General features: G+C 46.0%; 1 protein-coding gene across 2 annotated transcripts in view; it reads left to right on the forward strand.

Annotated features, from left to right (window-relative positions):
* Positions 1 to 13,157, forward strand: part of Rassf8 (Ras association domain family member 8) — an 80,227-nt gene that overhangs the window by 62,142 nt on the left and 4,928 nt on the right. For both annotated transcript variants that reach the window (XM_005364595.3, XM_026787908.1), the window contains exon 2: positions 7,430 to 7,598. In XM_005364595.3, coding sequence (XP_005364652.1) covers positions 7,496 to 7,598 — 103 coding nt within the window. In that variant the 5' untranslated portion in view covers positions 7,430 to 7,495. The remainder of the gene's footprint in view (positions 1 to 7,429; positions 7,599 to 13,157) is intronic.

The raw sequence follows: 13,157 nt of genomic DNA on the forward strand, positions 1-13,157 counted from the left end.
GCCGCTTTTTTAAAGGGAGAGAGACCACGCCCCAATGGGCTGGTATCTCAGCGGCTATAGGCTGGAGGAGCGGAAGGACCTCCCGCAACAGTTCTCTGTCAGCCAGAAAAGAGACTAGTCTAACTACGGTTCTGTGGTCCTTTAGGGTGTTAGAGGTAGTTGGGGATAATGACAGGCTTAGTGGGTCAGTGTAGTAGAAAGAGACCAGTCAACAGAGTTCACTTTGGAGACCACTCTCAGTTATCGATACACCTGTCTTCCAAAATGGATAAGATTTTGCTCATTTTTTAATTATGGTTATTATATAGAAATTCTGCATTTGTCCTTAGATCCTGGTTAAAAAGCAAATTTTACCCATTTAAAAGACAGTTGTGTGTGTGTGTGCCTTTCTGTCTGTCAGTCGAACTGAGTATATGCACAAATATGTGTGCAGGCCAGAACAGGGCATTGGACTGCGGGTGTTGGCAAGCCGTCTAACACGGTACAAGGATGGGAACTCCAGCCCCCGGGATAGAGCAGCATCCTTGGGTCCCAGTTGCTGTCTCCCCAGCTCAGCATAGGCTCCGCACAGAAAAGCATCTCTCCTTGGTTGTTTAAGCACTGTGCTTCCGAAAGAAACGTTTGGTCCTGATTGAGGAGCTGCTTGTTAACAGCACTGGGTATAGAGTTAATCTCAGTGCAGCTATGGAATCAGAATCGTATATGGCTTAGGAAAATGGGTGTGTCAGTGTGTCAGGACACTATCCAGGATGAGCTTGGAAAAAGAAAAGCCTTTTGTAGTGCCAAAGTAAGAAATGAGATTAAAACCTAGGTACTTCTTGCATTCACGGGAAAGTGAAAGGAAGGAGCCATCAGGATGGCTCAGCAGGTTAAGGAGCTTGCTGTCAGCCTCCAACCGGAGTCAGTCTCGGACCTCTGGTAGAAAAGGAGAACCATTTCCTACAAGTTGTCCTATGCCCTCCACACCTGTGTGCTCCCACAGACACACACACACGCACACGAAGATGGAAGTTACAAAATAATCCCACACTAGCTCAGAATGGCATATAATAAAGGGTTATTTATTTAGGGGTAGACTCCCAGTTCACAGTCCTCTGCATGAATGGGGAACAGGAACGAAATCCAGAAGCCAGGAGGAAGAGAGCAAGCGTGTGCTTTCTATAGGCATTCATAGTATAAGAGGCCACTCCCAAGTGGGCTGGTAACTTAAACGCCACTGGCTGAAGGAGTTCACACAGCACACACACACTAAATGTAATAGAAACTTTTTTAAAGTTTAAGAAAAAAAGACACTTCTTAATAGAAGAATTAGTGTTTTCATTTCAGCAACTTTATCTGACTCAGAATGTTTTATACTAAATGTGATCAAAATTTTAAATAGTAATCCTTTAAACAATCTTAGGTTGAAGCTGGGCGTGGTGGCACATGCCTTTAATCCCAGCACTCGGAAGCAGAGGCAGGCGGTGTGGGTCTCTATAAGTTTGAGTCCAGCCTGGTCTACAAAGTGAGTTGTTACACAGAGAAATCCTGTCTCAAAAAACCAAAAAAGAAAAAAAAATTAAGTTGTTGACTGTTCTTAGATACATGACACAGTAACCTAAAATGTCCCTTATTTTAAGTGGTCTTATTTTTCCAAGATGTTTTATTGCTAATGACTTTCTGTATAATAGAAGTTTCTAATTTTTGGAAGCATTTTCATTTCTATGTACAGGAGTCACTTGAGCTTGTACTGCTTGACCAAATTAATCAATCATCCTGGGCTCTAGAGCCTGACTATAGAAGTGGGGAAAGGCAGGGAAGACCTGCCACACAGTGGGCAGAGCTGAACCCCCCCAAGCAGAACTGTGGTCTTACCATTTCTAGAGGCCTCCACACCTGCAAGAGCTGGGACACACTTCCCTTTTATATGCAGGCATGGATTGCAGCCTCTAGCTTGTCTTTGGGGGGGGGGCATTACAGGCATTTCTGTAGTGTGGATGTGAAGTCTGGTCCCTACAGGCCTGTGTGTCTGAACTCTTGGTTCTGAGAGATTATGAAGTTTCTGACATGAGACCTAGCAAGCAGCTGTGGGGCCGTCAGAGTAGGTTTAAGGTCTATATGCCAGCTCCATTTTACCCTAGATAGAGTTCCCGATCCACTGAGATGTTAGCAGACTGCCTCACACATGAGCTACCATGAAGCCTCCATGTCTTCTCCTCCACGAGGGAGCCAGACTGAGTCAAAGTAAATCCTTGCTTGCTGCAGGTTTCCTGTCATGGTAGTGAAAATATTAGTAACAGACTTTCTTCCCCCATGACAAATTGCTGATTTACATTTAATACAAGTTCTCCTTTTTCTCTATTGTGGGACATTAGAACCTTTATCTCATGTTAATGACCCAGCCTTGGCCATAAGCTCCTTCTGTGCTTGCTCCTCCTGTCCCAGGAGTTAAGTTTGCTTTGTCATTGTCACAGAGATGCTGTCTCTGCATGCACAGCACAACCCTGCCCTCTGTGAGGTCTGTGTGACACTCATCTAGTCAGCTGCCGTTTGTAAATCAGCACGTGACCAGCAGTCTGCACCTGTTTCAGATGCTGTAGTGAAAAACACTCAGTCCACATTCTGTTCCGTTCACACTGAGTGTCTTCTGTCTGGTGTATTTTTCTCCGTCAGTTACATTAGGCTCTAGACAGCTCATTGCTGTGCCTGAGGGTGGGGCAGTTCATCCAGGGAAACCAACAATGAAAATACAAACCAGCACAACAGCCAGCCAGAGGAAGACTGCTTTCTGCCAGTTCAGAAGCTGAAAAGAGAGGGCCAGCGTTCCACCTGCACAGCTAAGACTTCCTGCTGTGCTGCTCCTGGCCTGTCCTCAGGTGATGTCAGAACACCAGTCACCCAGCCTGCTCTTGTGAGATGCCTCCACACACATAGATACTTGACCACAGAAGGCTTCTTCACAAGCAGTGGTTTGTAGCTAAAGAAACTTCTTCTCCAGGCCATTTTCATACCCTACTGAGTCCAAAGTAGCTCAGCCAAAGACTCTACCAAAACCTAAGAGGCCAGAATTGCACACGTAAAAACCTTGTGAGAAAAACAGGCCCTCAGGTGTGCTACTGCTGTCGGAGGACTTCACCGTGTCACTGTTCCATTCGAAATTCTACCTAGGAGCGGCGGGGCTGCTTCGCACCCTGCTAGCTTTACCTGAAATAATTACACGGAAATTGTATTCTTTTAAACACTGCTTGGCCCATTAGTTTTAACCTCTTATTGGCTAGCTCTTACGTATTGATCTAACCCATTTCTAATATTCTTTGTAGCACCATGAGCTGGCTTACCAGGAAAGATCTTAACCTGCATCTGTCTGGAGTGGGAGAATCATGGCGACCGCTTGACTCGGCTTCTTTCTCCCAACATTCTGTCTGTCTACTCCACCTACCTAATTTTCTGTCCACTAAAGGGCCAAGGCAGTCTCTTTATTTAACCAATGAAATTAACACAAAACAAAAGACTCTCCCGCATCACTTTAACAACTACTCACCCACATGCAGCTCTGTGTAGACTCCCAGTTTCCCCTGTGGTCAAGTCTGGGGACTGGGCATAGAGCCGGGATCTGAGGTGTAGAAGGTACTTCAGGTTTAGTTCCTAGAGAGTTATGCTAGGGGCTTCTGCTGGGAGGATGGGGAAGCTCCTTCTTAGGTGAGCTCACAAATAATGCAGTGGTATTTAATGGAGCTGAGATGAGTCTAGTGTAGCCCCAAACCTGACAGAAGCCATGTCTTCTTCTCCATGTGCGAAAACAAAACCGCGAAGACTGGTCAGAGCCCTGTGCTCCACGAGTGGGCCACTGAGTCTGTGTGATGGCAGAGTGCATGTGTTTGTGTTTAGTGCACTAACTTAATGATTGAAAGTTCAAAGTGAAACCCTTCTTCCCTGAGAGGAAAATATGAGGTCATGTGCCAGAGGTTAAGTAGGGATCTGGAACGTAGATGCGTTCCTAGAAGGGGAGATCACAGAAGGGGGCACTGGGGACAGTTGCTCATTGCAGTCACAGAGGGTGTGAGCTCTGGATCGCACTATTAGGCCGCAGTGTGTTTAGAGGTAACGACGCCATCATGTCCTAACTGTGAGCCGTCATCCGGAGCCTGAGGGATCCTTTCCCGTGCAGCTTTCTTGGGAAGGAGATGATTTCAGTGAAACCCAAAGCTTTCTCAAGATTGAGGATTTTTTGTTTGTTTGGTTGGTTTTTTTGTTTTGTTTGTTTTTTTGTTTTTGTTTTTCGAGACAGGGTTTCTCTGTGGCTTTGGAGCCTATCCTGGAACTAGCTCTTGTAGACCACGCTGGTCTTGAACTCACAGAGATCCGCCTGCCTCTGCCTCCCAAGTGCTGGGATTAAAGGCGTGCGCCACCACCGCCCAGCAAGATTGAGGATTTTTTAATGGACAATAAATTGATACTAACTAGGTTTCAATTCAGAACCTTTAATTTAACAAAGGTGTATGTAATATCTGATAATTTTGTCCAAAGAAAGAATATCAGGAGTGCTATTTCTGGTGAACAGGGCATCTGGTGAGCCAGGCGTCTAACAAGAAAGGAGCTGTGTCTTGTCAGGACTCTCCGGTTTCCTATTCCTCAATGCTCTCTGGAATGATGACGCGGCTGCACATCTAATGGTGTTTGCCAAGCTATGAAGGCTTCAAGGAGTCTGCTGCAGAACCTACGCAAGTCCAGGGCTGCAGCTCCTTCATTTCTGTGGCATGTAAACCTCCCACGCCTGCCCTAGCCATTCACATCTCACAGGGCACCACGCTTGAGGAACTCAGGGAAGTCAGCTCAAGCTCATGTGCTGGCTGGCATCATAGGAGGGCTGGGCCAGCATTCTGGGAAGTTAACAATCAGAGTCTCCTTATGTTAGAGTTGACAGAAAGTGTGCTTTTGTGCCCTCGAGGCCTGGTACTCTTCACTTGTCCACCCCAGGCACAGGTAGCCTGAGTTGTCGTAAGGCCTTACAAGACTGCACGAGGGACAAGAAAAGATTTTAGAGTTTTATAAACCTTAAAACTAATCCAAATAACCACCTAATTAAAACAATGTTTATTACTTCTCCTAAGCCTGTCATTCTCTTTTAAATCAAGAAAGAGCAGAAGACAATAGGCAGGCAGACATCCTTGGACTGTAGGCTACCACAGAACAGGTAGAGTCCTCAGACTGTAGGCCTACCATAGAACAGTAGACTCCACACACTGTAGGCTACCACAGAACAGTAGACTCCACACACTGTAGGCTACCACAGAACAGGTAGACTCCACACACTGTAGGCTACCACAGAACAGGTAGACTCCACACACTGTAGGCTACCACAGAACAGTAGACTCCACACACTGTAGGCTACCACAGAGCAGGTAGAGTCCTCAGACTGTAGGCTACCACAGAATGAGCTGAGGTTTAAAGCCCAGAAAGAAGGGATCCTATGGAACGTCAGTGAGATGATGTGCCCAGTTAGTGGGAGAGCTTGGTTTAATTCGGTAAAGCCTTCTGGTTGGTACATAAAGTGGCCACATTGTTTTTAAGGGACTGGGTAAACAGTGAACACTGGGAAGGGTGTGTTTTTTATTGTTAGTGGTTGGACTCTTCTGACTTGATGAAATCAGGGAACCAGCAGTGAGAAAAGACAGACATGCATGAGGGAATGATTTCCTTCTGCTGGTTTTTATAGCCCTGGTGTGGCCTGGGGAGGCCAGGGGATGTGACACAGGGATGCACACTGGTCAGCAGGACATGGAGCGAGCTTGTTTAAAATGGTTCGGTCATTTATGATTCCTGAAATGACAGGAACTTGAAAAACTCTTGACATTCAAATCAAGACAACTTTAAGATACCATCTTACACCTGTCAGAATGGCTAAAATCAAAAACACCAATGATAGCCTTTGCTGGAGAGGTTGTGGAGAAAGGGGTACACTCATCCATTGCTGGTGGGAATGCAATCTTGTGCAACCACTTTGGAAAGCAGTGTGGCAGTTTCTCAGGAAATTCGGGATCAACCTATCCCTGGACCCAGCAATACCACTCTTGGGAATATACCCAAGAGAGGCCCTAACATACAACAAAAGTATATGCTCAACTATGTTCATAGCAGCATTGTTTGTAATAGCATCTGGAAACAACCGAGATGCCCTTCAATGGAAGAATGGATGAAGAAAGTATGGAATATATACATATTAGAGTACTACTCAGCAGTAAAAAACAAGAGCCGGGCGGTGGTGGCGCACGCCTTTAATCCCAGCACTCGGGAGGCAGAGGCAGGCGGATCTCTGTGAGTTCGAGACCAGCCTGGTCTACAGAGCTAGTTCCAGGACAGGCTCCAAAGCCACAGAGAAACCCTGTCTCGAAAAACCAAAACCAAAACCAAAAACAAAAACAAAAACAAAAACAAAAAAAAAAACAAGGACTTCTTGAATTTTGCATGCAAATGGATGGAAATAAAAAACACTATCCTGAGTGAGGTAAGCCAGACCCAAAAAGAGGAACATGGGATGTACTCACTCATATTTGGTTTCTAGCCATAAATAAAGGACATTGAGCCTATAATTCGTGATCCTAGAGAAGCTAAATAAGAAGGAGAACCCAAAGAAAAACATATAGGCATCCTCCTGAATGTTAACCTTCATCAGGCGATGAAAGGAGACAGAGACAGAGTCCCACATTGGAGCACCGGACAGAAATCTCAAGGTCCAAATCAGGAGCAGAAGGAGAGAGAGCACGAGCAAGGAACTCAGGACCACGAGGGGTGCACCCACACACTGAGGCAATCTATTGGGAACTCACCAAGGCCAGCTGGCCTGGGTCTGAAAAAGCATGGGATAAAACCGGACTTGCTGAACATAGCAGACAATGAGGACTACTCAAGAACAATGGCAATGGGTTTTTGATCCTACTGCACATACTGGCTTTGTGGGAGCCTAGGCAGTTTGGATGCTCACCTTACTAGACCTGGATGGAGGTGGGTGGTCCTTGGACTTCCCACAGGGCAGGGAACCCTGATTGCTCTTTGGGCTGACGAGGGAGAGGACTTGATTGGGGGAGGGGGAGGGGGAGGGAAATGGGAGGCGGCGGCGGGGAAGAGACAGAAATCTTTAATAAATAAATAAATTTAAAAAACTCTTGACATTATACTAATGAACAAATTGAAAAGAGAGACACCAGCACGGCATTGAGCAAGTCTTTAGACCTGGGACACAATTAAAAGTTAGGAGCCATTTACCTTGCGGAGTTCTGCGCCATAAAGCAAGCCTGGACTTCAACCACAGTGGGACATTTTAGTATTATGCTATAGTTCACATAATATAGGGAATGTTTCCTTTTTAAAAAGACGATGTTTTACCTTTTTGTTTATTTGTTTGTTTGTTTTTTAGCTTGTAATATAGAATCTGTCTTTTCTGTGTTGCCAGAGCCAGAGCCATGACCTGAACCCTGATGACCACTGTCAGGGCCTCTGAGTGACTGGCAGGTGCACCATGGAACTGAAAGTGTGGGTGGATGGAGTTCAGAGGATTGTCTGCGGTGTCACTGAAGTCACAACTTGCCAGGAGGTTGTGATAGCCTTAGCCCAGGCTATAGGTGAGTAAAACCCATCAAGTGCTCGTGGGTATGGAGATGCACGCATGAGTTAGCTTTCTCGGCGTCTTGATAAAATACCTCAGATTAGCCTAAGCAGGAGGCTTTCTCTCAGAGTTTCAGAGGGTTCAGCCTATAGTTTCTTGGCCTAAGATGTCTGGGCAGAACATCCAGGTAATCGAGGAGAAGGGGAGGGGAGGAAGGGAGGTAGGGAGGGGTAAGAACCTTGTTTCCTTCCCAGCAGCACCCACTACAGGACCTCATTCCTGCACTGACTTTTCTCCCTGCCTGCAGCCTCCTCTTCGCTGCACATTTCCCTTTCACCCTCAGGCTTCACTCCTTGACCTCACAGAATGGCCTTTGGGGACTCTGACACTGACAGATGTTCTGGCTTCCCAGGCTTTTCTTCAACACCCGGATGGAAGTTTCCATTATCCCTAACTCTTACGTTCTGCATGCCTGTAAAACCAGCACCAATTGGATGATGCCAATTCTGCTGGCAGCCCAAGCAGCAGCTGGGCCTCTTTGGACCACAGTTGCAACCCCTCTGAGTCCTTGGGCAGTTGTGCACAGTGAGACAGTCCTGAGGGAGTACTTCCCAGGCAGCCCTGCTCCCACAGGCACCCAGAAGGTGCGCTCCTTCCAAGAAAAAGCTCTCAGGTGATGCTACCATTTCCACTCTTCACTCTGAGGGTGGTTTGGCCGGGTCCTGAGGTTCTGTCAGGGCACCTCCTGTTGACGCCGCCCACGTACTGGCTTCTGTCGTCGGTAGCCGTGCCCTTGTCTGCAGCACCCTCCTCTAGCCATTGCACTGTGTCCAAACCTCACTCTGCTTCTTCCTTCCAGTTCTGCTGTAAGCCTGGCTCACGGCGGCTAGTGATACCTGTGCCATCGCTCACATGCTGTGCTGTCCTAAAATGCTCTCCGCCAGAATAAATATGCCATCCTGTTTAATTCCACCTCCCGAAAGTCTCAAAGTATGAACAAAATGTAGACAAGTTATTTGCCACAGCATAACATAAATGACTTCTAATCCAGTTCCCATGAGTGTTGTTCCCATCTGAAACTTCTGGGCATGCCTTGTCCACATTCCCCTGGAATTCTGCTCTTCTGAGCTCCTACCAAAACCACCATAACTCTGATTTACAGCATGTTAAGATTTTTTTCCCTGCCTGTTTCTCTAAACTCTTCTAAGTTCACCCCACACACTACTTCTAAAGGCCTTAAACCCACCTGGTCAGATGGAGTGGTAGCCGTGACCCATTCTTGGCATCAGTGTTCTGTGTTGGTTACTTTGCCCAGTTATTACCAAATACCTGACGTAACAACTTCACGTGAGTAGTATGGTTTGTGTCATAGTTCCAGGGCATCAGTCCATCGTGATGGGGAAGGATGTGGCTGTCTTGTCACTGTTCTGTTGCTATGAAGAGACACCGTGACCAAGGCAACTATTAGGAGAGAAAGCATTAACTGGGGGCTTGCTTTCAGTTTCAGAAGTTTAGTCCATTTTCATGTGGCAGGGAGCACAGCAGATGCAGCAGGTATGGTGCACGCATGCAGAAGTAGTTGAGAGCTACATTCCGATCTGCAGCCAGAGAGACTGGGTCTGGCAAGGATTGGGAAACCTCAAAACCCACCTGCAGTGATGCAATTCCTCCAGCAAGGCCACACCTACTCTATTGAAGCCACACCTCCTAATCCTTCTCAAATAGTGCCACCCCCTGCTCACTATTATTCAGATATGTGAGCCTATGGAAGTGATTCTTACTCAAACCACCACAGTGTCCAAGTCAAAAAAGGTTTACAGAAGTGGTCCCAAAGGACATGACCCCACGGACCAACTTCCTCCAACTCAGTAATACAGCCATAAGTCCATCAAAGGATGAATTTGTCTATTTGGTGAGGGCCCTAATCATCACATCTAGAAATGCCACCACAGACACCACAGACCTGTGCTCTGCTAACCGAGGCTCTCCTGCCCAACAAGTGCACCTTACCCCATGTGTGGTGCACACTGCGTTCTTCTCCAGTGGGCTCTCAGGCACACTGTGTGTCAGGCTGTGGTAAGGCTTGCGCTCTGAACCTCCCTCATGCTACCTTGCATCTGAAGTCTGTACGGCCTGCTCCTGATGTTTGTCTTCAGTAGTGATTTTTTTTATTGTAAATGTTTCCTAATCCAGAGCAGACTCCTAGCTACCAGAACCCCTTCTGAGTTAAACTCTACTTATTGTCAATTTCTGAATACATTTAAAATAAAGAATAAAGTAAATTAGGCAGTGTGTCTTTATTAAATAGAAATGTGGACTTTTTTTAACATAATGAAGATGAAGTTGCCTTGTATCATGCCCTGAAGTCCATGTTTCCAGCCACATTTCCTGGGTCTGTCTTCTGTCTTTCCTCCTATTCTGTTTCAGCTTTCCCTCTTATTTATTTTAAGCTTTTCTTTAAAAGTACTTCTTTGAAAAAAAGAAAACAAATTTTAAAATAAAAGTATATACATACACATATATGTCTTTGTATATGTGTGTGTGTGTGTGTGTGTGTGTGTATGTATGTTTGTATACACACACCTCCGCATAAAAGCTTTCCATGGTAGTAGGGATTGAACCCAGGGACTCAGGAGTGCTGAGCAGGTGCTCTTCCACTGTTGTGGGAAGGTCTCTTGTTGGTTCACTGCTGCTCAGCCCCGAAATAAACACACAGAAACTATATTACTTAAATCACTGCGTGGCCCATTAGCTCTAGCTTCTTACTGGCTAACTCTTCATTAATTTAACCCATCTCTATTAAACTGTGCATCACCATGAGGTCATAGCCTACTAGCAAAGTTTCAGCACGTCTGTCTCTGGTGGCAGCTCCATGGCTTCTCTTAACTCTACCTTCCTTCTCCCAGCAATCAGTTTAGTTTTCCCTGCCTACCTCTATTCTTTTGCCCTATCACAGGCCATGACAGTTTCTTTATTAACCAATGGTATTCACAGCATCCAGAGGGGAGGGAATCCCGCATCATGCCTCTGTCCCAAAACCTGCTTGTCATTCCTGTTTTGAGACAGGGTTACCACCAGCTTACCCAGGCTGACCTTGGAATACTCTGTACTCCAGGCAAGTCCTGAACTTGCAATCCTCCTGCCTCAGTCTCCTAAGTTGCTGGAATTATAGGGCTGAGCCACTAGGCCCTGTTTAAGATTTTATCAGAATTTATATATACTTATTAGATGCTTTAGATTATTTTTTGGAACACAATGAAGGCATAAACCTCTATCTACATAAAACCAAGTAATGTGTTCAAAGTTTCTATTTATAAATCTGCCATTTAGCAAACATGATTAAGAGGAAATTGCATCCAGGACCTGCTAGGTGTTCGGCTGTTCTATGTCCCTGAGCTCCTAGTCAGAGGTTGATAGCGGACGCATGTCAAGTCAGTTCAGGATTGGAACGGGTCACTGCTGTCTGCACACTCATCTTTCTTTCCCGTAGGTCTGCAGTGCTGGAAATGCTGGGCTTCCCTGTCTAGCAAAACACCTTTCACCAGGACTGTTAATTGGGTTTAATGTGGAAGGGTCTAAGGCATTCTTTTCTGCCAATATATTCAGTATTCCTCTTGAGAACCTCCATGATCTGCTGAGTGAGATCAGCCAGGTCAGCATGATTAAGGCTTCAACTCGGAATTCACCTAAACAGTGTTGCTGTTGTCTGTTTGTTTAAGTAATATCTCTCTCTCTCTCTCTCTCTCTCTCTCTCTCTCTCTCTCTCTCTCTCTCTCTCTCTGTGGGTGTGGGTGTGTGGTCTGGCCGGTTTCCCCTCCCTCTCTCATTCCAGTCCCTACCCCCCACTTACCCTTTGCCTCCCCATCCCCCTCTCCTCCATTTTTATTCATAAAAGGGCAGGCCCCCCATGGGTGTGACAGAACACACATGTCAGGTTCTAGTAAGACTAAGCACCTTGCCTTGTATTAAGGGTGGGCAAGGTGGCCCAGTGTAAGGAGTAGGGTCCCAAAAACCAGCAAGAGTCAGAGACAGCCCCTGTCCCACTGTCAGGAGTCCCACAAGAAATCTTTAAAGACAAGGCCTCACTATGTAGACCAGGCTGGCCTTGACCTGTGGCAACAGGGACCTGTGGCAACTCTCCTGTCTCAGCCATCCAAGTGCACACACCAGCATGCCGAGGAGAAAAGTGAGCCTGTAGAAGCCACACTCACTGAGCTGCTGCCACCACTGTGTCTTTCTGTATGATGACCACACACCCACACTGCAGAGAGTGCCATGGAGAAAACATGTCCTGTTCATCAGGTGTGTTTCTTCATGTAGAGTGAAGAATGTATTTAACCTGTGAACAAATGTTTTCTCAGTAATTCAATTCAAGGCCTACTTTGAAAAGCTAAAAACTTGAATATAGATGTTTTATGATGTTACTTCAAATTTTGCCTAAAAAGTCCTTTATTTGTTATCATAAATACTTAACTGAATACAGAGCTCCTCTCAGGAGGAACTGTCGTGGTGACTGGCCTGCAGCTGCTTCCTGTCCGCCACATTCTAACTGCTCCCGCTACTTAAAACCATAATCAGCGTTTTCTTTGCCCTTGTTTATTTATGTCACACTTGTCTGACAGGCAGCTTAGATGCTCAGTGCCACAGATATCTAGACCGGTAGGTAGCATGATGAACATTCAGGCTATGTCGGTTTATTCTTCTTATGTTCTGCTTCTGAATCGCTGGGGGCACTTTGTACCCACACACCCCGATGCCCGTGTGTTGACCCAGAAACAGAGAAAACACTGTGTGTGTCAGCAGCTCGTGATGCTGCTCCTATGCCCCCACTGCAAGATGGCAGAGCCAGGCCTCTCCTTCCTAGGACAGTAACTACTACTGTTTGCTTTCTTTGATGTGTGGGGCACATATGCATATGTGTGTCACCTGCATGTATAAAGGTTGTTTCTCATGACCTCCCTAGCATTTTGTCAAGACAGTTTCTCACTGTCCCAGACTCCACAAGGGTCACACGTGTGTCCTGTTGTCCCTGGTGTTTTTGTGGGCTCTGGGCTCTGAACTTAGGTGCTCATGCTGCTGTTTACTGATTGCTGTCTTCAGCACCTCATGTACGCGCTTAACAAACTCAGAATAGCACCCATCTCAAATGAAAATGTGTATGAAATGTGTTCACACCCGTAACATTACATTGTCTTTTTTCTTTCTGTACTATATTTATCTGTTTATTTATACATCTATTTATTTGGGGAGAAGGGCAGCAAATATACCAAAACTCACATGTGGAGTGTTGGCGGGAGGCCGCTCGTTCATTTCTCAGCTGTCCAGACTCCCAAAATAACCACACAGAAACTATATTATTTAAATCACTGCTTGGCCAATCACTTAAGTGTATTGTTAGCTAGCTCTTATATCTTTGATTAACCCATTTCTATTATTTTATATTTTACCACAAGGCTCATGGTTTACCAGCAAGGTTCCACCTGGTGGTTCCATGGCGACTCCCTGACTCTGCCTACTCAGAGAGAGAGAGAGAGAGAGAGAGAGAGAGAGAGAGAGGTAGATATAGATATAGATA

This window comes from Microtus ochrogaster, assembly GCF_000317375.1.
Source record: "Microtus ochrogaster isolate Prairie Vole_2 chromosome 14 unlocalized genomic scaffold, MicOch1.0 chr14_random_2, whole genome shotgun sequence".
In the NCBI taxonomy this organism is placed as follows: Eukaryota; Metazoa; Chordata; class Mammalia; order Rodentia; family Cricetidae; genus Microtus; species Microtus ochrogaster.